Source organism: Zootoca vivipara, chromosome 10, assembly GCF_963506605.1.
Source record: "Zootoca vivipara chromosome 10, rZooViv1.1, whole genome shotgun sequence".
In the NCBI taxonomy this organism is placed as follows: domain Eukaryota; kingdom Metazoa; phylum Chordata; class Lepidosauria; order Squamata; family Lacertidae; genus Zootoca; species Zootoca vivipara.
The window spans coordinates 70949133-70976708 of record NC_083285.1 but is presented as its reverse complement, the minus strand read 5'-3'; the positions used below and the strand labels follow the sequence as shown (position 1 = coordinate 70976708).

At 46.6% G+C, this 27576-nt stretch overlaps 2 protein-coding genes across 5 annotated transcripts; both read left to right on the top strand.

The window, feature by feature from the left end:
- Positions 1-122: 122 nt before the first annotated feature.
- LOC118077830 (zinc finger protein 658B-like) lies at positions 123-27576 on the top strand. Of its 4 annotated transcripts, none has more exons than XM_060279342.1 (4): positions 123-152; positions 5560-5704; positions 19690-19834; positions 20500-27576. In XM_060279342.1, exon 4 carries the CDS (start codon positions 20627-20629, stop codon positions 25532-25534), a length of 4908 nt encoding a protein of 1635 aa, XP_060135325.1. In that variant the 5' UTR covers positions 123-152; positions 5560-5704; positions 19690-19834; positions 20500-20626; the 3' UTR covers positions 25535-27576. The 4 variants fall into 4 exon arrangements, with proteins under 4 accessions (XP_060135325.1, XP_060135323.1, XP_060135324.1 ...); XM_060279340.1 differs by lacking the exon at positions 123-152 and adding an exon at positions 1596-1702; XM_060279341.1 differs by lacking the exons at positions 123-152; positions 5560-5704 and adding an exon at positions 15279-15531.
- Positions 5716-15240, top strand: LOC118090883 (zinc finger protein 160-like). The gene has a single exon (XM_060279352.1). It carries the CDS (start codon positions 7300-7302, stop codon positions 8890-8892), a length of 1593 nt encoding a protein of 530 aa, XP_060135335.1. The 5' UTR covers positions 5716-7299; the 3' UTR covers positions 8893-15240.

The window sequence follows — 27576 nt, the reverse complement described above, 5'->3', positions numbered from 1 at the left end:
GCGCACCAATGGCATCCCGAGAAGGCGGAGGAGCGGGAGGGGTTAATGGATTCCTTCCGCCAGGCAGGGATACATTCCGTTTGGGAGAGCGGCTGGAAGGCCCCCCCAGGCTGGAAGGAACACGGGTCCGAAGAAATCTTCCCTGGCTCCCGGTCCGTTTCCCAGCACCATTCAAAGTGGGGGGAGGGGGGGCTGACCTTGAAAGCCCTCAATGGCCTCGGTCCAGGAAAAGGGAAGGAGCGTCTCCACCGCCATTGGTCAGCCTGGACACGGGGGTCCGGCGCCGAGGGCCTTCTGGCAGGTCCCTCATTGCGATAAGGGAGGTTGCAGAGGGCCTTCTCGGTTGCCCTGTGGAACGCCCTCCCAAAGGGTGCTCATCAATGGCTCCTTCTCATCCTGGAGAGTAGTGACTAGTGGGGTGCCACAGGGTTCTGTCTTGGGCCCAGTCTTATTCAGCATCTTTATCAATGACTTGGATGATGGGCTTGAGGGCATCCTGAGCAAGTTTGCAGACGACACCAAATTGGGAGGGGTGGCTAATACCCCCGAGAACAGGATCACACTTCAAAATTACCTTAACAGATTAGACAACTGGGCAAAAGCAAACAAGATGAATTTTAACAGGGAGAAATGTAAAGTACTACACTTGGGGGGGGGGGAATGAAAGGCACAAATACAGGATGGGTGACACCTGGCTTGAGAGCAGTACATGTGTAAAGGATCTAGGAGTCTTGGTAGACCACCAACTTGACATGAGTCAACAATGTGATGCAGCAGCTAAAAAGCCAATGCAATTCTGGGCTGCATCAATAGGAGTATAGTGTCTAGATCAAGGGAAGTAATAGTACCACTGTATTCTGCTCTGGTCAGACCTCACGTAGAGTACTGTGTCCAGTTCTGGGCACCACAGTTCAAGAAGGATACAGTACAGACAATCTGGAACGTGTCCAGAAGAGGGCAACTAAAATGGTCAAAGGCCTGGAAACAATGCCTTATGAGGAATGGCTTAGTGAGCTGGAGAAGAGAAGGTTAAGGGGTGATATGACAGCCATGTTCAAATATATTAAAGGATGCCATATAGAGGAGGGAGAAAGGGAGAAGCGGATACGGAGCAATGTATTCAAACTACAAGAAAGAAGATTTCACCTAAACATTAGGAAGAACTTCCTGATAGTAAGAGCTGTTCAACAGTGGAATTTGTTACCAAGGAGTGTGGTGGAGTCTCCTTCTTTGGAGGTCTTTAAGCGGAGGCTTGACAGCCATCTGTCAGGAATGCTTTGATGGTGTTTCCTGCTTGGCAGGGGGTTGGACTGGATGGCCCTTGTGGTCTCTTCCAACTCTATAATTCTATGATTCTAAACCCCCTCCCCCCAATTCTTTCCCTCCCTTCCCGGCATAACCTGCTTTCACGCCACCCCTACAACCCTCAATCCCACCCCCGTGTATGTTGCACCTCTTCCTTCCCCTCCTTCTCATCGCCATCCGCCCGGCTTCTGTCTCCGGAGTGAGGGGAGGGAGCCCCCCCCCAAACCGCCTGCTTCTCCCGGAAGTGAAGCTTCTACGCCGGATTGCTGCTCTGCCCCATAGCTCTAGGGGCGCGCGCTTTCGGAAAGGGGAGGAGGGACGGCAAGGAAACCTCCCCCCCCCCCCCCACCGTGGATGTTGTAGGAAAAAAATGAGAATCTGGAGCGAGGACAAAGAGGTAAAGGGCCGGGGGGGGTCGGAGAAGGTGAAAAAAGGACCCCCGCCAGGTCCCCACAGCGCTTTTCGTTGGCCCCACTGGAAGGGCCTCGATCCCTGCCTGCGTGCTGCGAAGGGGGCTTTCTTTGGCCCTTTGGGCGCCTTGGCAGGGGCGGACATGGGGCGCTTCCCCAGGGGGTCCCAGAGAAGCGCCCTCGCCCCATTCCTCTAGCGCAGGCATCCCTGGGCCCCTGTGGGCTCCGCGCGGAGAGAGGTGGGCCAGGAAAGGGTTAAGGGGCGTGAGGGACGCCCGGATAGAGACCCCCCTGTCCCTCCGTTGCTCGTCTTGGGGTGTCCCCTCCGGATGGAAAGATGCGGGGCGCAGGGCGAGCTCTGGGTGCAGGGGAGACTCTGGGACAGAGGGAGGGAATCGAGGAAGTGGGGAGTTGGAGCATCCCTGGGGCAGGGAAGGGCAGCATTTAGGGGGAGTTGTAGGCCAAAACGTCTGGAGGGCTGCAGTTTGGGGATGCCTCGTCCAGACTGAGAGATGGGGGTAGAGACGCTCCTTAAGGTCTACAGGGCTGAGGCTGTTGAGGGCTTTCTCCTCCATAATGATCTCCAGAGAAAGTTGTTGTTGTTTAGTAGTTTAGTTGTGTCCGACTCTTCGTGACCCCATGGACCAGAGCACGCCAGGCACTCCTGTCTTCCACTGCCTCCCGCAGTTTGGTCAGACTCATGTTCGTAGCTTCGAGAACACTGTCCAACCATCTTGTCCTCTGTCGTCCCCTTCTCCTAGTGCCCTCCATCTTTCCCAACATCAGGGTCTTTTCCAGGGAGTCTTCTCTTCTCATGAGGTGGCCAAAGTCTTGGAGCCTCAGCTTCCACGATCTGTCCTTCCAGTGAGCCCAGAGAAAGTATGATGTATAATTAGCAGAGTGGAGGGAAACGCTAAGAGGCAGCAAAAATTGTATTCAGAAAATAAATTTATTACTGAGTGCAAAGAAGCATAACAGGATCCAAAAAATAACAAAAACCTAACTTAAATATATCCCAAACTTAGCATACTAAAACAGCACTCAAATAAATAAAAAGAATTGTCCAATAGCACCTTAGAGACCAACTAAGATTGTCCCGGGTATGAGCTTTCATGTGCATGCACACTTCTTCAGATACATTGAAACAGAAGTCACCAGACCCTTATATAGAGTGAGAGGGTGGGGTGGGGTTTCTCTCAGAAGGGTAGTAGGAGATGGGTGATTGGCTCAATGGGTAGGTAAACCTGTTGGCGACTGTTAACAACTGCAATTAGTATGCAGATGACCAAAAATAGTTTTAGCATGTGTAATGAGACAAGAATCCAATATCTCTATTCAGACCAGGTTTCTCCATAGTTTCAGTTTAGTAATAAGTTGTCATTCAGCAACTTCTCTTTCAAGTCTATTCATGAAATTCTTTATTTATTTATTTCGACTGCATCAGACCAACACGGCTACCTACCTGAATCTAGCGCTCAAGTAAGAATCACACAAGCAGAGTAGAGAAATACCAGAATAGGAAGTGGGACCAGGCGCCTTTCAATACTGTAATTTATAAACAATTCGGTGTCAGAGTAACCTTGGGACTAGATCAAAAGCCTGGCTCACACCAGTTTAAACCAGCTTCCCCTGGTTCCCAAACACAAGGAAGGTTCAGCATAACCTCCTAACAACTTATCCCAAAAGCTGCTCTCAGCTAAAATGTTCCAGCTAGAGAAAACACCAGCTTTGAATCATGCAGAGTAAAACCATCAGAACCATCTTGAACCAATAGACTAGGAATGTTCTCTCTACATTAGATCAATACTTTTCTATGGCTGAAAAATGCAACCATGACTCTTGAAAGGTCAGCAGCAACAGTGTGAATTGTGCTTGGAAATGCACTGGGAGTCAGGGAAGACCCTTTAGGACCAGTGTTATGTTTTTTCGGTGGCTGCTGCCAGTAACTGGTCTTGCTGCCCCATTCTGGATTAGTTGCGGTTTCAGAGTCACCTTCAAAGGTAGCCCCACGTAGAGCGCATTGCAGTAGTCCAAAAGGGAGATAACCAGAGCATGCACCATTTTGGCAAGACAGTTTGCGGGCAGGAAGGGTCTCAGCCTGCGTACCACATGGAGCTGATAGACCAGTGTTTCTCAACCTTTTTTGGGCCAAGGCACACTTGTTCCATGAAAAAAATCACGAGGCACACCACCATTAAAAAAGTTAAAAAATTTAACTCTGTGCCACCCTATATTGACTATATAATTATGACTGTAAGAAACACTTGCCAATTGCTGTGTTGGTTGCAATCTCCTGTAATAAGGCTTCACAAGCCACTGATTTCTCTGCCAGCACAATCCTTTGCTCAGCAAGTTTCAGGTTGAGCTCATCCAGCCAGCTTCTTTAAGTTTGTCTAAAACCACCCTCCCGTGGTGGTGGCTGTTGAGAGCTGTGCTCGCTCCGCGTCGTGATCCGGCCGGCTTCCTTTCCGGCGGGTTAGTGTGACAATGCAAATCGCCCTTCTCATCGCCGCACGTCGCGGCACACCAGCCAGCGTCTCGCGGCACACTAGTGAGCCGCGGAACAGCGGTTGAGAAACGCTGTGATAGACAGCTGCCCTGGACACAGAATTGACCTGTGCCTCCATGGACAGCTGTGAGTCCAAAATGACCCCCAAGCTGCTCACCTGGTCCTTCAGGGGCACAGTTACCCCATTCAGGACCAGGGAGTCCTCCACACCCGCCTGCCTCCTGTCCCCCACAGACAGTACTTCTGTCTTGTAAGGATTCAACCTCAATCTGTTAGCTGCCACCCGTCCTCAAACCACCTACAGGCACCAACACAGGGCATTTACCATCTTCACTGATTCCAATTTAAAAGAGAGGAAGAGCTGAATTTCATCCACATACTGGTGAACACCCAGCCCAAACCTCTGATGATCTCTCCCAGCGGCTTCATGTAGATATTAAAAAGCATGGGGGAGAGGACGGAGCCCTGAGAAACCCCACAAGGGACCAGCCAGGGGTCAGAACACTCATCCCCCAACACCACTTTCTGGACATGGCCCAGGAGGAAAGAGGGGAACCACTGCATAACCGGGCCCCCAGCTCCCCTAGGGGGTCCAGAAGGATACCATGGTCAAAGGTACTGAGAGATCCAGCAGAACCAGGAAACAGCTTTCCCCTCTGTCTCTAGCCCATCAGAGATCATCAGTCAGCGCAACCAGGGCAGTTTCATTCCCATGATGAGGTCTGAATCCCCATTGGAAGGATAATGGTGTCAGGATCTTTCCTAAAAGCTTCAGCCACAATACTTTCATTAGCTTTCAAGGGGCCACCTGATACATGGTGGTCTTTTCTTTGAAAAACAAATATTTCGAATACTTTTACAGTGCCATATGATGTAAATAGCACTTCTGTTTCCCTTATTCCACATTGGAGAGACTTTGATACACAGCTCTGAGCTCATCTCTCTGCCTGAAACTGCTGTGTTAGTAGCAATGGAATCCTGGCCAGAGTGATTGGGGTCCTGAGCTGCCTAGAGAACAAGACTCTCTTCTCTGCAGAGCATTACGTTTGGCACCGGCTTGGCTGCAGGAGTTGCTGGAAGGAGGTGTGCAGGGCACCATCCAACCATCTTAGAGACACCACTCAAGATTTGTGTAGGTTTTCCTCCATTGCCTTTTCTTCTCCTGAAGATAACTCACGAGGCAGTGAAGGTTTAGGACCAGAGTTTTCCTTCTCGATGGGCTCCCTTCCCCAGTTGACGAGCCCCATCTGCCCTTCACTTCCCTCTGCAGCAAGGGCAGAATCTGCCTTCTTGACTGTGGGATTCACGGTTGTTCTCACCCTCTCCCTTCACCAGGGCCTGCCTTCACCTGCAGCAGAATTCCCCAACCCACCAAGGATTTGAGACACACCAGCTATCCTCACCTGGTTTAGCTGGCCGGTTGAGGCCGTTCCTGGGATTGCGGCCCCTGTTGCATGCTGACAGCTTCTGGAAACTACAGGTGAGAGCTGAGTGCAGAGTGGCGACCAAGGGTGGATAGCTTACCTTAAAAAGTGCACGACATGATCCCCACCAAAGGTACTACCACTCTAACACCCCAAGAAATCCTATAATTATGATATTTAAGATAGATCAGGAATAAATTTATGTCTCCAGAGATAACACAATTTCAGGCCATCAATGAATAAATACTATATATTCAAGGTTGAAGTTTCCATTAAGTACAGTTATCAATTTGCCTTGATTTTCCAGCTAAGTACATTTATTTATTTGCCTTTAATATCCAGCCTTTTCAGTGCCAGATTAGGATAGTCCTGCGTCAGAAGACAGGCATGAGATCAGGCAGCACATCATTAAAGAGCAATGGGGGTGGGTGTTTCCCGCTGGGATTCCTATGTTCCAGTTGCTTTCCTTCCGCTACCCCTGCTCTCTCCATGCAATGCGAGGCATGTAGACAGAGGTCCATCTCCAAGAACAGGAGCTTCCCTGAGCACCCATTCCGCTGACCCCAAGTACCAAGCCTTGTCACTAGTTCTCTTACTTACCCAGACCACAGTCCCTGGGAAAGACATAGACCTGGCTCTCACATTGTCAGGGGGTCTCTTTACAGAGAGCCCCCACCCATCATCTTCACCAGCTCTTCACCCAGCAGCAGCACCAATAGCGAGTCAGGGGAAAGGAATGAGGAAGTGAGCAAAGTGGAGAGGGGGCTCTCGCATGTCACAGAGCCAAGACGCCACTCTAAGGGAGAGCAAGGGGAGGAGGACTTGAGACAGCTATTGGACACAGGGCGGACGTTTCCTGCGACGCCCAAATTGAGGCGTGCGTCCACCCGTAGGGCTAGGGGGCAGCGCTTTGGGGTGCCCAGGCTTTTATGCTGGGCAAAAACCAGGACCAAACCATTGCGGGGTTCTGACACAGACTGAGCAGTCATGTTTGCTGATACTCTTGCACTGTAAATAGTATGCACAATAAAACTCTGATAGACAAGACAGAGTGGAGCATCTTTACTCAAGAGTAGCCGCATCCTTCTCTAACAGACATAATGGTCCATATGGACCTCCTGAGGCCAATGGGACCGTGCAGGTGATTCATGAAGATCTAGGGGGGGATGGATGGATGGAGGATTATGATGCAGAGGAGGGGAAATGTCCAAGGGAACAATGAACCAGAGAAAGAGACAGAGAGCAGCTGCCTTTCCTGTGAGGAAACAATGAATTTGTAAAGCTGTATTCCCAGATCATGCTGCTTTATTAACAATATGAGGATTGTGAAATGTCGCTGATGTATTACTATCATTTGACATCATTGCATTTTCATTTCCTAGAAATCGGGGACATATGTAGGAAATAAGAGAAGCTGCTAATAGTCATTGATGTGCTCTCTTTCCCTTTGTTCTCTTCCTTGAAACCAAAACAGGATTTCCTTTCCTCCCGCTCGGAAAAAGAGAAGGCAGTCAGAATTCTGGGAGACGGGGAAGCTTTCGTTTCATTAGGAATAGCCATTAAAATGTGTGAAATGTGGAATATGCTTCACTGAATGAGCACACATAGCTCACATCAATGAACTCAAACAGGAGAGAAACCATTTAAAGGTATGGAGAGCGGGAAAGGTTTCACTGATAGTGGAAAACTTAGAACACATCACCGGACTCACATGGGCAAGAAACGATTTCAATGCAGGGAGTGTGGAAAGAACTTCAGTCAGAATGGAAACCTTACATTACATCAACGGACTCACACAGGGGAGAAACCTTTTAAATGCATAGAGTGTGGAAAGAGCTTCAGTCGGAGTGGACACCTTAGAGGGCATCAGCGGGTTCACACAGGGGAGAAACCTTTTAAATGTATGGAGTGTGGAAAAAGCTTCAGTTACAATGGAAACCTTAAATTACATCAACAGACTCACACAGGGGAGAAACGTTTTAAATGCATGGAGTGCGGAAGGAACTTCAGTCAGAGTGGTAACCTTAGAAGCCATCAACGGATTCACACAGGGGAGAAACCATTCAAATGCATGGAGTGCGGAAAGAGCTTCAGTCAGAATGGAAACCTTAAATTACATCAACAGACACACACAGGGGGAAAACCTTTTAAATGCATGGAGTGCGGAAAGAACTTCAGTCAGAGTGGACACCTAAGTCTACATCAACGGGCACATACAGGGAAGAAACCATTTAAATGTATGGAGTGTGGAAAGAGCTTCAGTCGAAGTGGTGAACTTAGAATACATCAACAGACTCACACAGGGCAGAAATTATTTAAATGCAGGGAGTGTGGGAAGAACTTCAGTCAGAGGGGACACTTATCTTCACATCAACGGACACATACAGGCGAGAAACCTTTTAAATGTATAGTGTGTGCAAAGAGCTTCAGTCGCATTGAAAACCTTAAAGTACACCAACGGACTCACATGGGTGAAAAACCATATGAATGTATGGAGTGTGGAAAAAGTTTCCGTTTCAATGCAAGCCTTAAAACACATCAACGGACTCACACAGGAGAGAAACCATTTAAGTGCATGGAGTGTGGAAAGAGCTTCTGTCAGAGTGGACACCTTAGAAACCATCAACGGACTCACACAGGAGAGAAACCATTTAAATGCATGGAGTGTGGAAAGAGCTTCAGTCAGTTTGCAAACCTTAGAAAACATCAACAGACTCACACAGGGGAGAAGCTATTTAAATGCATAGTGTGTGGGAAAAGCTTCTGTTTCAATGCAAACCTTAAAACACATCAACGGACTCACACAGGAGAGAAACCTTTTAAATGTATGGAGTGCGGAAAGAGCTTCCATTACAAAGCAAAACTTAAAACACATCAACAAACTCACAGAGGGGAGAAACCTTTTAAATGCATTGAGTGCGGAAAGAGCTTTAGTCAAGCTGTGCAGCTTAGAGCACATCAACGGACTCACACAGGGGAGAAACCATTCAAATGTATGGAGTGCGGAAAGAGGTTCAGTAAGAGTGGAAACCTCAATATACATCTACGGACTCACACAGGGGAGAAACGATTTAAATGCTTGGAGTGCGGAAAGAGCTTCAGTTTCAATGCAAACCTTAGAACCCATCAACGGACTCACACAGGGGAGAAACCATTTAAATGTATGGAGTGCGGAAAAAGCTTTAGCCAGAGTGGACACCTCAATATACATCATCGGACGCACACAGGGGAGACATCATTTTAATGAATGGAGTGCGGAAAAGCTTCAGTCAGTGGAAATCTTAGAGTAAGACATCTATAGACACAGAGGAGGGGAAAGCATTTAAATACAGTGGTACCTCTACTTACGAATAACGCTACTTACGAATGTTTCTACTTACGAATGGAGCTCCGTCCGCCATCTTGGATGCGGTTTAGATAGGATTTTTTTCTACTTACAAATTTTTAGATAGGGTTGCTTCTACTTACGAATTTTTTCTCCCAATGCATTCCTATGGGATTCGACTTACAAATTTTTTCAACTTACAAATGTGTGTTCGGAACGCATTAAATTCGTAAGTAGAGGTACCACTGTATATGACTTCAGTCGAAGTGGAACCCTTGATTTACGTCAACAAACACACACAAGAGACAAACCATGTAAATGTCAGGAAAGTAGGTAGAGGGTCAGTCCTAGTGGAAGTCTTACATCAACAGACTCATGGACAGGAAGAACTTTTAGAGTTGAAACCCTACGAACCATTAACAAACTCAAAGAGGAGAAGCAGCTTAAATGGAAAGATGGCAGAAAGTCCTTTAGGCACAATGGAGTGTTTAAGAAACATCTGGGGACTCTCACGGGGGGGGGAGAATCCATTTAGATGTATGGAGTGCAGAAAATGTTCCTCTCAGAGTCCACTCTTTTCTTCACAGCAATGAACTCAGCAGGAAATAATTGTTAAACCCATGACGTGTATCTGGTGTTTATATGTAAAACTGAACTGTAATGAAATAATGAAGGTAACATCTCAAAATAGTGAGTATAATTTTAGATGTAAGGTACCTGGATATGTCCGTAGCAAAAGGAAGTGTGCCTGACTGAGATATCCTGTGTGCTGTATTTTTGTACTGCGGAAACTGGATTTGCTATCAGGAGCTAAGTTTTGTGCTTTACTGGGGACCCAGTCAGGCCCGTCCTAGCCATAGAGGGTAGTGGCGCGGAGAACCACGGCGCCGGGAACTGAAGGGCCCTGGAGGGCGCTGAAAGGGTGCCAAGTGAGTGCAGGGTTCTGGCAATCTGGCAATCTGGCAATCTGGCAATCTGCCTCCTTCTTGTTTCCCCAGCGCTGGGTTCTGCTCAGTCGAGCTTCGCCACCAGCGCGCGCACAGCGCCGAAGCAGCTCTTGCTGGTCACTGGTGGCGAAGCTTGACTGAGCGGAACCCAGCGCTGGGGAAACGAGAAGGAGTCGCAGCGCGGAGTCCTCGGAGGTGGCCTCCCGCTGCTGCCGCGATCCACTTGGCACTCCCGGGTCCTTGGAGAGGCTCTGGAGGGGGGCGCTGGAGGGACCTTAGCGCCAGGGCGCTGGATGGGCTTAAGACGGCCCTGGACCCAGTGAGAACTGTATGTTTTGAAATCTCAGTAAACTGTTACTGAGCTGTGTGTTTGTTTTTGACCTCAGTGTGGGAATTGCTCTACACGCGTCCTCTGCTCCGCTGCTTCTTGGTCTCATGCCCTGGAGTTGCTGTACTCAAGCATGCAAGGCGGTTTTTGCACCAAACTCTGTCACTCCCCCCCCCCAACCGCATGATCTCCAAACACTGCTTCTTCATCAGAACTTCATTCCTGTCCCCTGCACATTCAAGTTAAAATACTGTAATTTAATGAGAGATTGTCCCCCAAGCCTTATTGCAATAGGGAGGAGGAGGGGATGCAGGTACCCAACAGAACATTAAATATACAGAGATTGAGGTCAACAGAAAGCAAAGCAAAACCTACTCCAAAGGGAAGCCGCTTCAGCTTCCAGTCCGTCTGCTCCCACAATCGCTGAAGAAGACCTGCCGTTTGGGGATTGCAGAGCTGAATGGAAGCGGGCAAGGAAGCCCCACAATCGCTCCTGCTAGACCATGGGTAGGCAACCTAAGGCCTGAGGGCCAGATCTGGCCCATCCACCTTCTCATTCTGGCCCACAGACGGTCCGGGAATCAGCGTGTTTTTACATGAGTAGAATGTGTCCTTTTATTTAAAATGCATCTCTGGGTTATTTGTGGGGCATAGGAATTTGATAATACTGTATATATTTTTCAAAATACAGTCCGGCCCACCACATGGTCTGAGGGATGGGGGACCAGCCCACGGCTGAAAAAGGTTTCTGACCCATGTGCTAGAGGGATAGGGGCAGTGACCCCTGTTCTCAAAGGTGATGGCCAGGAAGGAATTCCTCCCCACCCTTGTCACATGCAGCTGCGCTCATTTGCCAGAGCCACCTCGAGGGCCTAACTACATTTCCCATTTATGTATATGGGAAAGGGGGCGGGTTCTCTGTTATGTTTGTGATTGTTATTAATAAAATGTATGCTCCCGAAAGTGTAAAGCCTTGGTTCTAACGTGGTCATGTTGATACAAAAAATTATCAGTCAGTGCCTGGAATCCAGCGACTGAGGATTTGTGTGACTGTCCAGGCTTGTGTGTATGTTTGTTTCTGGCCGGTGACCTTGGAAGTGTGCTCTCCCTGAGCACATGGTCTGAGGGGGCAGGGCTTCTGTGGAGTCAGGTGACTAGCTGTGGGCTTAGTTAGTCAGTGCCTAGAGTCCAGCAACTGAGGAGGGAGCACAAGGTGAGCTGAGCTCTAGAATCTTTCCTGGTATTGATGTCAGGCTGACTGGGTAGTAATTGTTTGGGTCCTCTCTTTTCCCCTTTTTGAAAATAGGGACAACATTTGCCCTCCTCCAGTCTGCTGGAACTTCGCCTGTTCTCCAGGAATTTTCAAAGATTATTGCCAGTGGTTCTGAAATCACCTCTGCCAGTTCTTTTAATACTCTTGGATGTAGTTCATCCTGCCCCGGAGACTTGAATACATCTAAACTAGCCAAGTATTCTTGTACTACCTCCTTACCTGTTCTGGGCTGTGTTTCCCCTGCTGAATCATCTGCTCCATATTCTTCTGGTTGGGCATTGTTTTGTTTTTTGGAGAAGACTAAGGCAAAGAAGGCATTGAGGAGTTCTGCCCTTTCTCTGTCCCCTGTTTGCATTTCACCATCTTCTCCTCTAAGTGACCCCACTGTTTCCTTGTTCTTCCTTTTGCTACGGACATACCCATAAAAGCCCTTTTTGTTGCTTTTAACCTCTCTGGCGAGCCTGAGTTCATTCTGTGCTTTAGCTTTTCTGACTTTGTCTCTACACGTGCTGGCTATATGTTTGAATTCCTCTCTGGTGATTTCCCCCTTTTTCCATTTTTTGTACATATGCCTTTTAAATCTTAACTCAGTTAAAAGTTCTTTAGATAGCCACCCTGGCTTCTTTAGGCACCCTCCATGCTTCCATCTCATTGGTATTGCCTGAAGTTGTGCTTTTAATATCTCCCTTTTAACAAACTCCGAACTGTCATGAACTCCCTTCCCTTTTAGTATTGCTGTCCATGGGATCTCACCCAGCGTTTCCCAAAGTTTTCTGAAGTCGGCTTTCTTAAAGTCTAGAATTTGAGAATTTGAGTCTTAGTATGCTTGGTTGCTCCTTTCCACTGTATAACCCCAGAAGAGCATGGTCACTCCCACCTAATGATCCTGCCACTTCTACCCCACTAACCAGGTCATCACGATTGGTTAGGACCAGTTCTAAAATGGCTGATCCTCTTGTTGCTTCTCCCACTTTCTGGACAATGAAATTGTCTGCAAGGCTAGTGAGGAATCTGTTCAATTTTATGCTCTTGGCTGAGTTTGACATCCAACAAATATCAGGATAGTTGAAATCCCCCATTACTACTATCTCGCTTCCTTTTGAATGCCTGGTCATCTGTTCCAGGAAGGCATCATCTGTGTCCTCAGTTTGGCTTGGGGGTCTATAGTAAACTCCCACAATGAGATCACTGTTATGTTTCTCTCCCTTAATTTTGACCCAGATACTCTCAATTAGGCTTTGAAGTTTTAAATCCTGGATCTCTTCACAGGTATACACACTCCTGACATATAACACTCCTCCTCCTCTTTTCCTGTTTGGTCTATTTCTCTGAAATAGATTGTATCCCTCTATTACTACATTCCAGTCATGAGACTCATCCCACCAGGTTTCAGTGATGCCTATTATGTCGTATTTAGTTTGCTGTACCAAGAGCTCAAGTTCATCTTGTTTATTTCCCATGCTCTGTGCATTAGTATAAAGGCCATTGAAGGCCATTGATCATTCCCCCATGTCTCTTATTTAAGGATATTTTCCTCCCACCACTAGGTCCTGAATGTAGGAGTCTATCAAGTGCTGAAGATGATCATCCAAATGTCAGGTACCAAATGGAGCAAACAGCACGCAAACCTAGTGGTGGGAGGAAAAAATCCTTATGGAAAGAGCATGGGAAATGAAACAAGATGAACTTGAGCTCTGGGTACAGCAAACTAAATATGATATAATAGGCATCACTGAAACCTGGTGGGATGAGTCTCATGATGAAGTGAAGGGCTGTGAGGGCCAACCAAAGTTGCTGACCTCTTTTTAGGGCTGAAGTTCTTGAGCTTTTTTTTAGTATTTAAGTTGTTGAGGGTTTTTTTAGGATTTTACCCCAGGATATAAACTGCCACAGGAGCCGGATTAGGCCCCCTAAACGGACTTTGGACATGCCTGCCTTAAGGAGAAGGAGCTGCCTTACGATCTTTTTCACCATCATGCCTGACCACTATTGCTAGTTTGGGGTGATGGCAGCTATAGTCCAAAAACAGCTGGAGACCCAAGTTTGGGAAACCCTGTTCACCTTGAAGGAGAAAGGAGGGCTCACTTGCATCAGAACGTCAGGTGAGCCGTGTAGAATCAGGCCCAAGGGGCCCCTGTGGAGGGGCTGCAGCTTCCCCGCATGTGAAGGAGCCATAGGACCAATGGGGAGGCAGGTGGTATTTGGGGGGGGGGTTGGAGGAATCCGTGAAAAGGAGCTTCTGGAGCCTATGTTTAGGGAATCTTTTAATATGTGATGGAATTCTGTATTTTAATATTTTGTTGGAAGCCGCCCAGAGTGGGCGGGGTATAAATAAATTATTATTATTATTATTATTATTATTATTATTATTATTATTATTATTATGCAGCTCACTTCCTGCCTGCTCCCCGTAGGATTCCTGAGCCTCTCCCCTTCTCATTTCAAGGATTGGAGGACCTCAGCTTTGCTCTGGGGGGGGGGAGCTATTTTGTTTGCTGAGGACAGGAGTCACAATCCTGTCACATTGCGGGTGTCAGGCTTTGAGATAAGGGGGTGAGGCTCAGGTGGAGAAAGCATTGATAAGGGGGAAATCCTGGGGTGCGGATTTACTCCATGCCACTCCCCGCGGGTCCCTCCGGTCAACAAATGAAGGAGTCTTCTCTCCAGCCACCTTAAAGATGCAAAACAGCGGTCAGCAGACCTGATCTTTATTTGTTGCAAGAAGGTTCAAACACACCAAGAGTAGGAACCCTGAGAAGATGGTTGCATGAACTTTTAACACCTCTCCCCATTTCCCACAATCCATTTTCCAACAGCATCATCGATATGTCACAAATACATCACAAAGTAGGAGTCTTTGCACTTAGAAACAGGAGCCTGTCACCCACCCCTGTCAATACCCCCAGTTAAACACACCTTTTAACTACCCTTTTCCCCCAAATAACCATAACAGTATTTACACATCCCCCTGCAAGGCTTTCCTGAGCTTCTCCTTCGAAAGTATCAGGATTCAACCCACCATCGTGATGGATTTCTGTCTGGGGCATGTGCTGCCCTTGATTGCATCCTGGCTCCTAAGGGATTATGGAGTCAGGGGGAGCTCTGGATCCCCCTCTTCCAGAGGAGGCATTAGCCGTGGGAACCAAGGAAATCCGTCAAACCGCTGAATTTTGGGGATTATTTGAAGTTTCTACAGTTTTCTGTACTGGATAGTCAGAGGAAACAGCATGATTCATGGAATCCGCTTATTGTTACAATTTTATAGGCCGCATTTTAATGTTTGTTGGAAGTCACCCGGAGTGGCAGGGGAAGCCCAGCCAGATGGGCGGGTATAAATTATTATTATTATTATTATTAATTATTATTATTATTTATTATTATTATTTTCTGAGCCTCTTGGCTGTTGCGCATGTCTGGTGCCTATGTTAACGGACATTGTCCTGGCTTTAGTTAGAGGCTGTGGGGGGGACTTGGGATTTTGGGGTAGTCGTTTAACTGCCCCCCCCCAATTCCTGGTTTGAACAGCAGCAATAACTAAAACACAGACGGATCTAAACTCATGGCATGGGGTGGGGGAGGGAAATATTTTGCAATGTAAACATTGTGGTGGGACGACCCCACTTTGCAACTGGATTGCCTGGATCAGCCCCTCCCCCGCTCTCCTGATCCACAGAAGGAAGAGGGGAGGGGAAAAACCTTCCTGTCCTGCCCCCCCCGACTCAAACCTTCCCCTCCCCTCCCAGCACATCATTCTCTCACCCCACCCCCACTACCCCAAATCCCCCCACCATACGTTGCCCTTCTTCCTCCTCCTCTTCTTCCTCGCAAGTCCGCTTCTGTCTCCGGAATGAGGGGGGGAGCCCCCCTCCCAAACTGCCTGCTTCTCTCGGAAGTGGAGCTTCTACGCCGGATTGCTGCTCTGTGCGCCATAGCTCTAGGGGCGCGCGCTTTCGGGAAGGGGAGGGGAACCCCCCCCCCGTGGGAAAGAGAATCGGGAGCGAGGAAAAGAGGTAAAGGGGCCGCGGGGGGAGAGAGAAAAGGACCCAGAGACCCCCGCCAGCTCCCCAAAGAACCTTCCGTGGGTCCCATCGGGAGGGCCTGGATCCCTGCATGCGTGCTGCGAAGGGGGCTTTCCTTGGCCCCTTAGGCGCCTTGGCGTGGGGGGGGGGATGGGGCGCCCACCCAGGGGGTCCCCACGATCCCCCATTGCCCCATTTCCCCTGGCTCCGCGCGGAGAGAAGCGGGCCATGAAAGGGTTAAGGGGCGCGAGCGGCGCCTGGATAGAGACCCCCCCTTGTCCCTCCCTCCCTATCTTGTCTTGGAGGATCCTTCCGGATGGAGAGATGCGGCGCGCAGGGCGAGAGGTCAGACTCGCTAAGGGTCCCCTCTGGGTGCAGGGGAGACTGGGGGGGGGGAGAAAGGAAAGGGGGGGAGCATTCCCAGGGCAGGGAAGTGCAACATTAGTGGGGGGGGGAGAGTCTTCCGAGTCCAACCATTGGCCCCTTGGAGAGGAAGATAAGAGGGGCGATAACTTGACCTCTGAAGGGAGAGCGTTCCATAGGGCAGGAGACCCTCTGCCTGCTTCCTTGGACCATGTGACTTCGCTTCTCCCAGGTCCAAGGCTGCTGAAGGTTTAAGGACGCAGATCTTTCTCCTCCAGAACTATCTCCAGAGCATGTCTGACATGTAATTAGCAGAGCAGGAAAAAAATGCCCAGAAGCAGCAAAAAAAATAATTTAGCTGAGAATTTTACTGTTGTTGTTTGGTCATGTCCGACTCTTCGACAAATAAGCATAACAGGATCCAAAAAATAGCAAAAATGTAACCTTGGGACTGGATAAGAAGCCTGGCTCACTCCAGTTTAACCAGCTTCATCTGGTTCCTAAATAAAAGGAAGGTTCTGCATAACCTGATAACAATTTATCCCACCACCTGCTCTCATCAGAAAGGAAACTGCAATATCAGGTTGTTGTTGTTTAGTCGTTTAGTCGTGTCCGACTCTTCGTGACCCCATGGACCAGAGCATGCCAGGCACTCCTGTCTTGCACTGCCTCCCGCAGTTTGGTCAAACTCATGTTTGTAGCTTCGAGAACACTGTCCAACCATCTCGTCCTCTGTCGTCCCCTTCTCCTAGTGCCCTCAATCTTTCCCAACATCAGGAAAGTCTTCTCTTCTCATGAGGTGGCCAAAGTCTTGGAGCCTCAGCTTCATGATCTGTCCTCAGGGCTGATTTCCTTCAGAATGGATAGGATTGATCTTCTTGCAGTCCATGGGACTCTCAAGAGTCTCCTCCAGCACCATAATTCAAAAGCATCAATTCTTTGGTGATCAGCCTTCTTTATGGTCCAGCTCTCACTTCCATACATCACTAACTGGGGAAACCATAGCTTTAACTATACAGACCTTTGACGGCAAGGTGATGTCTCTGCTTTTTAAGATGCTGTCTAGGTTTGTCATTGCTTTTCTCCCAAGAAGCAGGCGTCTTTTAATTTTGTGACTGCTGTCACCATCTGCAGTGATCAAGGAGCCCAAGAAAGTAAAATCTCTCACTGCCTCCATTTCTTCCCCTTCTATTTGCCAGGAGGTGATGGGACCAGTGGCCATGATCTTGGTTTTTTTGATGTTGAGCTTCAGACCATATTTTGCGCTCTCCTCTTTCACCCTCATTAAAAGGTTCTGCCATCAAGGTTGTGTCATCTGCATATCTGAGGTTGTTGATATTTCTCCCGGCAATCTTAATTCCGGCTTGGGATTCATGTTCCAAATAGAGAAAACACCTGCTTTGAATCACACAGAGTAAAAACCAGAACCTTCCTGAACCAATAGACTAGGAATGATCTCTATATTTTTAGATCAGGCACCCCCAAACTTGGCCCCTCCAGATGTTTTGGACTACAATTCCCATCACCCCTGACCACTGGTCCTCTTAGCTAGGGATCATGGGAGATGTAGGCCAAAACATCTGGAGGGCCGCAGTTTGGGGATGCCTGTATTAGATCAATACTTTTCTTGCCTGAAAAATGCAACCATGACACTTTAAAGGTCAGCACAAACAGTTTGAATAGGGCTTGGAAATGCACTGGGAGCCAGGGAAGATCCTTTAGGACCAGTGTTGTGTGGTCTCGGCGGCTGCTCCCAGTCTAGGGTGTGTCTAGGTCCACATCCTGAATTAGTTTCAGTTTCTGGGTCACCTTCAAAGGTAGCCCCACGTAGAGCACGTGGCAATAGTCCAAGCAGGAGATAACAAGAGCATGCACCACTCTAGTGAGACAGTCCACAGCAGGGGTAGGCAACTTAAGGCCCGTGGGCTGGATGCGGCCCAATCACCTTCTCAATCCAGTGCACAGACAGTCCAGGAATCAGTGTGTTTTAACATGAGTAGAATGTGTTCTTTTATTTAAAATGCATCTCTGGGTTATTGTGGGGCATAGGAATTTGTTCATACCCCCCCCCAAAAAAAATAGTCCGGCCCACCACATGAGGGACGGTGGACTGGCCCATGACTGAAAAAGGTTGCTGACCCCTGGACAGGCTGGTAGGGTCTCAGCTGGAATACCAGATGGAGCTGGCAGACAGCTGCCCTGGACACAGAAATGACCAGTGCCTCCATGGGCAGCTGTGAGTCCAAAATGACCCCAAGGCTGCGCACCTGGTCCTTCAGGGGCATAGTTACCCCATTCAGGACCAGGGAGTCCTCCACACCTGCCCACCTCTTTCCCCCACAAACAGAACTTCTGTCTTGTCAGGATTCAACCTCAATCTATTAGCCGCCATCCATCCTCCAAACACCTACAGGCACAGGGCATTCAGCGCCTTTGCTGGTTCCAATTCAAAAGAGAGGAAGAGCTGGGTATCACCCACATACTGGTGAACACCCAGCCCAAACCCCCTGATGATCTCGCCCAGCGGCTTCATATAGATATTAAAAAGCAGGGGGGAGAGGACGGAGCCCTGAGGCACCCCACAAGGGAGCACCCAGAGGTCTGAACACTCATCCCCCAACACCACTTTCTGGACATGTCCCAGGAGGAAGGAGGGGAACCACTGCATAACAAGGCCCCCAGCTCCCAACTCCCCTAGAGGGTCCAGAAGGATACTATGGCCAAATGTCTCCAAAAATGCTGAGAGATCCAGCAGAACCAGGAAAGCGTTTTCCCCTCTGTCTCTAGCCTATTGGAGATCATACATCAGCACAACCAGGGCAGTTTCAGTCCCATGATGAGGCCTGAATCCCAAAAGCTCCAGGCACAATACTTTCATTAGCTTTGAAGGGGCCATTGGATACTTGGTGGTCTTTTCTTCAAAAGACAAATATTTCAAATATATTTACAGTGATGTATGATGTAAATCTAGGGACCCAGGTGGCGCTGTGGTTAAACCACTGAGCCTAGGGCTTGCTGATCAGAAGGTCGGCGGTTCGAATCCCTGTGACGGTGTGAGCTCCCGTTGCTTGGTCCCAGCTCCTGCCAACCTAGTAGTTCGAAAGCACGTCAAAATGCAAGTAGATAAATAGGAACCGCTACAGCGGGAAGGTAAACGGCGTTTCCATGTGCTGCTCTGGTCTGCCAGAAGCGGCTTTGTCATGCTGGCCACATGACCTGGAAGCTGTACGCCGGCTCCCTCGGCCAATAATGCGAGATGAGCACGCAACCCCAGAGTCAGTCACGACTGGACCTAATGGTCAGGGGTCCCTTTACCTTTACCTTTATGATGTAAATAGCGCTTCTGTTTCCCTTATTCCACATTGGAGAGACTTTGATCCACAGATCTGAGCTCATCTCTCTGCCTGAAACTGCTGTGTTAGCAGCAATGGAAACCTGGGCAGAGTGTTTGGGGTCCTGGGCTGCCTAGAGAACAAAACCCCCTTCTCAGCCTGGCTGATATGGTGCCAAGGAAAGCAGAGCAGTAGGTTTGGCACCAGATTAGCTGAGGAGTTGAATGAAGAAGGTGTGTAGGGCACATCCAACCCTCTTAGAGACTCCGCCCTGGATTTGTGTAGCTTTTCCTCCATAGCCTTTTCTTCTCCTGAACATAACCCACGAGGCAGCAGAGGTTTCGGACGAGAGTTTTCCTTCTCAACGTGCCCCATCTGCCCTTCACTTTCTTCTGCAGAATCTGCCTTCTTGACTGTGGGAGTCACTGTTGTTCTCATCCTCTCCATCCACCAGGGCCTGCCTTCACCTGCAGCAGAATTCCTCAACCCACCAAGGATTTGAGACCCATCAGCTAACCTCACCTGGTTTAGCCGCCCGGTTGAATCCATTCCTGTGATTGCGGCCCCTGTTGCATGCTGACAGCTTCTGGAAGCCACAGGTGAGAGCTGAGTGCAGAGTGGGGACCAATGGTGGATAAATTACCTTAAAAGGTGCACGACATGATCCCCACCAAAAGTACTACCGCTCCCCTAACACCCCAAGACATCCTATAATTATGATATTTAAGACAGATCAGGAATAAATCCATGTCCCCAGAAATAACACAACTTCGAGCCATTAATGAATCAATATTACATAGTCAAGGTACTACATATTCCACTAAGTATTTGTCTTGAATATCCTGCTTTTCATTGTCATTTTAGGATAGTCCTGCATCAGAAGATGGACACAAGATCAGGCAGCACATCATTCATTTAAAAATCATGTTGCTGTATTACCCTGTTTCTCATATTTTAAGACATACCCATAAAATAAGCCATAGCAGGATTTTTAAGCATTCAAGGAATATAAGCCATACCCTGAAAATAAGACATAGTGATAGGCACAGCAGCAATGCCGGACGCGGCAGGAGGTAACATTGATTGAGGATTATGAAAGTTGTCATGAATTGCTTTCATTTGACAACATTGCAACTTCATTTCCTAAAAATTGGGAACATGGGTAGGACGTGGGAGTATGTAGGAGATGTTGAAATAGGAGAAGGTGCTAAAGGAGTTTGATGTGCTCTCTTTCCCTTTGTTCTCTTCCTTGAAACCCAAACAGGATTTCCTTTCCTCCAACTCTGAGGAAGGTGATGGAGAAGACAGTCAGAATTCCGGGAGACAGGACACCTTTTGTTTCACTAGGAATAGTCACTAAAATGTGTGAAATGTGGAATATGCTTCACTGAATGAGAACACATCGTTCATATCAAGGAACTCAAACAGAGGAGAAACCATTTAAAGATATGCAGAGTGGAAAAGGTTTCACTGATAGTGGAAAACTTAGAACTCACATGCACAATAAACGATTTAAATGCATGGAGTGTGGGAAGAGCTTCAGTCAGAGTGGACACCTCAATATACATCAACGGACTCATACAGGGGAGAAACCATTTAAATCCTTGGAATACGGAAAGAGCTTCAGTTTCAATGCAAGTCTTGGAAGACATCAACAGACTCACACAGGAGAGAAGCCGTTTAAATATATGGAGTGTGGAAAGAGCTTCAGTAAAAGTGTTCACTTCAATAAACATCACCAGACTCACACAGGTGAAAAACCATATGAATGTATGGAGTGTGGGAAAAACTTCAGTCAGAGTGCACACCTCAATAGTCATCTCCGAACTCACACAGGGGAGAAACCATTTAAATGCTTGGAGTGTGGGAAGAGGTTCAGTCAGAGTGGACACCTCAATATACATCATCGGACTCACACAGGAGAAAAACCATATAAATGTATGGAGTGTGGAAAGAGCTTCATTCAGAGTGGACACCTCAATATACATCAACGGACTCACACAGGAGAAAAACCATTTAAATGCATGGAATGCGGAAAGACCTTCAGTTTCAATGCAAACCTTAGAATACATAAACGGACTCACACAGGGGAGAAACCATTTAAATGCCTGGAGTGTGGAAAAAGCTTCAGTTACAATACAAGCCTTAAAATACACCAGCGAACTCACACAGGCGAAAAACCATATAAATGTATGGAGTGTGGGAAGAGCTTCAGTCAGAGTGGACACTTCAATATTCATCTCCGAACTCACACAGGGGAGAAACCATTTAAATCCTTGGAATATGGAAAGAGCTTCAGTTTCAATGCAAGTCTTGGAAGACATCAACGGACACACACAGGAGAAAAACCATTTAAATGCATGGAATGCGGAAAGACCTTCAGTTCCAATGCAAACCTTAGAATACATAAACGGACTCACACAGGGGAGAAACCACTTAAATGCCTGGAGTGTGGAAAAAGCTTCAGTTACAATGCAAGCCTTAAAATACACCAGCGAACTCACACAGGCGAAAAACCATATAAATGTATGGAGTGTGGAAAGAGCTTCAGTCAGAGTGGACACTTCAATATTCATCTCCGAACTCACACAGGGGAGAAACCATTTAAATCCTTGGAATATGGAAAGAGCTTCAGTTTCAATGCAAGTCTTGGAAGACATCAACGGACACACACAGGAGAAAAACCATTTAAATGCATGGATTGCGGAAAGACCTTCAGTTCCAATGCAAACCTTAGAATACATAAACGGACTCACACAGGGGAGAAACCATTTAAATGCCTGGAGTGTGGAAAAAGCTTCAGTTACAATGCAAGCCTTAAAATACACCAGCGAACTCACACAGGCGAAAGACCATATAAATGTATGGAGTGTGGAAAGAGCTTCAGTCAGAGTGGACACCTCAGAAGACATCAACAGACTCATACAGGGGAGAAACCATTTAAATCCTTGGAATACGGAAAGAGCTTCAGTTTCAATGCAAGTCTTGGAAGACATCAACAGACTCACACAGGAGAGAAGTTGTTTAAATATATGGAGTGTGGAAAGAGCTTCAGTAAAAGTGTTCACTTCAATAAACATCACCAGACTCACACAGGTGAAAAACCATATGAATGTATGGAGTGTGGGAAAAACTTCAGTCAGAGTGCACACCTCAATAGTCATCTCCGAACTCACACAGGGGAGAAACCATTTAAATGCTTGGAGTGTGGGAAGAGCTTCAGTCAGAGTGGACACCTCAATATACATCATCGGACTCACACAGGAGAAAAACCATATAGATGTATGGAGTGTGGAAAGAGCTTCATTCAGAGTGGACACCTCAATATACATCAACGGACTCACACAGGAGAAAAACCATTTAAATGCATGGAATGCGGAAAGACCTTCAGTTTCAATGCAAACCTTAGAATACATAAACGGACTCACACAGGGGAGAAACCATTTAAATGCCTGGAGTGTGGAAAAAGCTTCAGTTACAATACAAGCCTTAAAATACACCAGCGAACTCACACAGGCGAAAAACCATATAAATGTATGGAGTGTGGGAAGAGCTTCAGTCAGAGTGGACACTTCAATATTCATCTCCGAACTCACACAGGGGGGAAACCATTTAAATGCTTGGAGTGCGGACAGAGCTTTAGACAGAGTGGACACCTCAATATACATCAATGGACACACATGGGTGAAAAACCATATGAATCCAAGGAGTGTGGGAAGACCTTCATTCGGACTGGACACCTCAATATACATCAACGGACGCACACAGCGGAGAAACCCTTTAAATGTATGGAGTGTGGAAAGAGCTTCAGTTATAATACAAGCCTTAAAATACACCAGCGAACTCACACAGGTGAAAAGCCACATAAATGTATTGAGTGTGGAAAGAGCTTCCGTCAGAGTGGACACCTCAGAAGACATCAACGGACTCACACAGGAAAGGAACCATTTAAATATATGGAGTGTGGAAAGGTCTTCAGTCACCGTGGACATCTTAGAAAACATCAACACATTCACACAGGGGAGAAACCATATAAATGTATGGAGTGTGGAATGGTCTTTAGTGAGAATGTAAACCTTAGAATACATCAACGGACTCACACAGGGGAGAAACCATTTAAATGCCTGGAGTGTGGAAAAAGCTTCAGTTACAATACAAGCCTTAAAATACACCAGCGAACTCACACAGGTGAAAAACCATATAAATGTATGGAGTGTGGGAAGAGCTTCAGTCAGAGTGGACACCTCAATAGTCATCTCCGAACTCACACAGGGGGGAAACCATTTAAATGCATGGAGTGCGGAAAGAGCTTCAGTCAGAATGGTGACCTTAAAATACATCTGCAGACACACATGGATGAAAAACCATATGAATCCAAGGAGTGTGGGAAGAGCTTCATTCGGAGTGGACACCTCAATATACATCAACAGACGCACACAGGGGAGAAACCCTTTAAATGTATGGAGTGTGGAAAGAGCTTCAGTTATAATACAAGCCTTAAAATACACCAGCGAACTCACACAGGTGAAAAGCCACATAAATGTATGGAGTGTGGAAAGAGCTTCAGTCAGAGTGGACACCTCAGAAGACATCAACAGACTCACACAGGAGAGAAACCCTTTAAATGCATGAAATGCGGAAAGACCTTCGGTTACAATACAAGTCTTAGAAGCCATCAACAGACTCACACAGGAGAGAAACCATATAAATGTATGGAGTGTGGGAAGAGCTTCAGCCAGAGAGGACACCTCAATATACATCAACGGACTCACACAGAAAAGGAACCATTTAAATGTATGGAGTGTGGAAAGAGCTTCAATTTCAATGCAAACCTTAGAATACATCAACAGATTCACTCAGGGGAGAAACCATTGAAATGCCTGGAGTGTGGAAAGAGTTTCAGTTACAATACAAGCCTTAAAATACACCAGCGAACTCACACAGGTGAAAAACCATATAAATGTATGGAGTGTGGAAAGAGCTTCAGTCAGAGTGGACACCTCAGAAGACATCAACAGACTCACACAGGAGAGAAACCATTTAAATGCATGAAATGCGGAAAGAGCTTCAGTTTCAATGCAAGCCTTAGAATACATCAACAGACTCACACTGGGGAGAAATCATTTAAATGCATGGAATGCGGAAAGAGCTTCAGTTTAAATGCAAGCCTTAGAATACATGAACGGACTCACACAGGGGAGAAACCATTTAAATGTATCGAGTGTGGAAAGAGCTTCAGTTTCAATGCAAGCCTTAGAAGCCATCAACAGACTCACACAGGAGAGAAACCATATAAATGTATGGAGTGTGGGAAGAGCTTCAGTAAGAGTGGGAACCTCAATAGACATCAACGGACTCACACAGGAGAGAAACCATTTAAATGCCTGGAGTGTGGAAAGAGCTTCAGTTACAATCTAAGCCTTAGAATACACCAGCGAACTCACACAGGTGAAAAACCATATAAATGTATGGAGTGTGGAAAGAGGTTCAGTTATAGTGGACACCTCAATACACATCAACGGATTCACACAGGGGAGAAACCATTTAAATGCATGGAGTGTGGAATGAACTTCAGTCAGATTGCACACCTTAAGATGCATGAACGGACTCACACAGGGGAGAAACCATTTAAATGTATTGAGTGTGGAAAGAGCTTCAGTCAGAGTGCACACCTTAAGATACATGAACGGACTCACACAGGGGAGAAACCATATAAGTGTATGGAGTGTGGAAAGAGCTTCAGTCAGAGTGCATACCTTAAGTTACATGAACGGACTCACACAGGGGAGAAACCATTTAAATGTATCGAGTGTGGAAAGAGCTTCACTTTCAATGCATCCCTTAGAATCCATCAACGAACTCACACAGGAGAGAAACCATTTAAATGTATGGAGTGCGGAAAAAGCTTTAGCCAGAGTAGACACCTCAATATACACCAACAGACTCACACAGGGGGAAAACCATTTAAATGTATGGAGTGTGGAAAGAGTTTTAGTGAGAATACAAGGCTTAAAATACACCAGCGGACTCACACAGGGGAGAAACCATTTCAATGTATGGAGTGTGGAAAGAGCTTCAGTCTGAATGGAAACCTTAGAAAACACCAAAGGACTCACACGGGGAGAGATCATTTTAATGTATGGAGTGCGGAAAAAGCTTCAGTCAGAGTGAAAATGGTTGAGGGAGACATCCGCGGACACAGTGGGGAGAAAGCGTTTAATTGTATGGCTTCAGCCAGAGTGGAAGTCCCACATCAACAGACTGATGGACAGGAAGAACTTTTAGAGTTGGAACCGTAGAAACCAACAACAAACTCAAAGAGGATAAGCAATTTAAAAGGAAAGATTGCAGAAAGTTATTTAGTTATAATGGAGTGCTTAAGGAACATCTAGGGAGTCTCACAGGGGAGGACCCATTTAGATGTATGGAGTGTGGGAGGTGTATCTCTCAGAGTCATTCTGAGCAATGAACTCAGCAGGAAATCATTCTTAAAAACATGAGGTATATGTGAAGTTCTGTTGTTTATATATAAAATTGTATAGTGCTGAAATAATGAAGGTAATGTCTCACAATAGTGAGTATAATTTTAGATGTAAAGTAACTTTGGTTTTGGCACCAAACTCTGTCGCCCCCCTCCCCAACTGCATGATCTCCAAGCACTGCTTCTTCACCAGAAGTCCATCCTTGCCCCCCAGGCCTTTTGAAGAAAACTTAAAATGCTGTAATTTAATGGGAGATTTCCCCCGGATGTCTCCTGGGGGGCCCATCTTCACTCATGAGCCCCATGATTCACACAAACTACCAAAAACCTCTTAAACCAATACACTGGATATGATCTCTCTACATTAGATCAATACATTTCTTTGCCTGAAAAATGCAGCCATGACACTTTCAAGGTCAACACCAAGTGTTTGAATTCTGCTTGGAAATGTGCTGGGAGTCAGGGAAGATCCTTTAGGACCAGTGAGATGTGGTCTCGGCGGCTGCTCCCATTCAGTTGCCGTTTCCAGGTCACCTTCAAAGGTAGCCCCATGTAGAGCGCATTGCAGTAGTCCTAGCGAGAGATAGCCAGAGCATGCACCACTCTGGCGAGACAGTCGGCAGGCTGGTAGGCTCTCAGCCTGCATTTTCATATAATTCTCTTTATAAAATACAATCTGTAAAGTTTTAATTCACCTTCCACATCTTTTCCCAATCTTCAAATTGTATGTTGTGACCTAGATCCTGAGTCCATTTTATTTGTGCTGACTTTACCATTTCGTCCAGCGTTTCCCCATACAGCAGGAGATTATACATTTTTAAAAGTAATTTCGTGTGTCTTCCTCAAACTGTTCATTTAGTTGTCTATGATCTAAGCAACTTTGTGAATAGATCTTCATTTAGATCTTCATAGACCATTTACACATACTGTATGCTTCAAATACAAGTTAAGAGATTTCACTAATCTAATGTGCACAAAAATTTACTTTTCTAGCCTTTCTATTAGCAAAATCCTTTACAATGTCACTGGTATCTATTACTACTTCCTTTTCAATGCTGATCATGACTAGGTTGGTCAATCTTTCTTGAGTCATAGTTAGCCTTAAATAATTTTTTATTAATTTTAAGTTTGAAAAAGATCTTTCACCTTCGGCTACCGTCACTGGTAATGTTAAATATATGCGTAGGGATACGGACAAGTTTGGAAATGCAGTTGTCAAATTATTTGAATATATATAATTCAAAACATCCACCGGAGTTGTGTCTGCATTGAAAACAATTGGCAATAGTTCCAGCTCCTGATATAAATCTTCTCCGTCTACCGGTATATCAGCCCCACTTTCGGCAGTCAATTTCTGTTGTAAATTTAAACACTGTGCTCTTCTCTGGCCTGTCTCTAATTTTCTCCATTTGTCTATATTTTGCAAAAATGAGAAATTGTTGTTGTGTTCACTTAACAGTTCAAATCTTTCATTTACTTTTGTGATTGCCAGGTCGAACAAATAAAAATAAAATTTTACTTTAAAGTCGTTCTGTGGATCTGCAATTTGCTCATCGGTATGCTCATAACGGAAAAACCTTTTTCTGGCACGTGGGCGTGCAGTGCTTGTAAAGATGGCTTCGCATTCTATTTCCTCGGCAATTGATTTAGCTTCTAACAACATAGCGTCAAAGGCAGAGTCTGTACGCATTGTTGCTAAGTTACTCTTGACCAGATCTATCATTTTAACTGCTTCCAAAAGAACGACACCAGACTTTTGTAAGGTTTTACTTACAACATTAATTTCCGCTAATATGTTGTAAAGGTAAAGGGGCCCCTGACCATCAGGTCCAGTCGTGTCCAACTCTGGGGTTGCGGCGC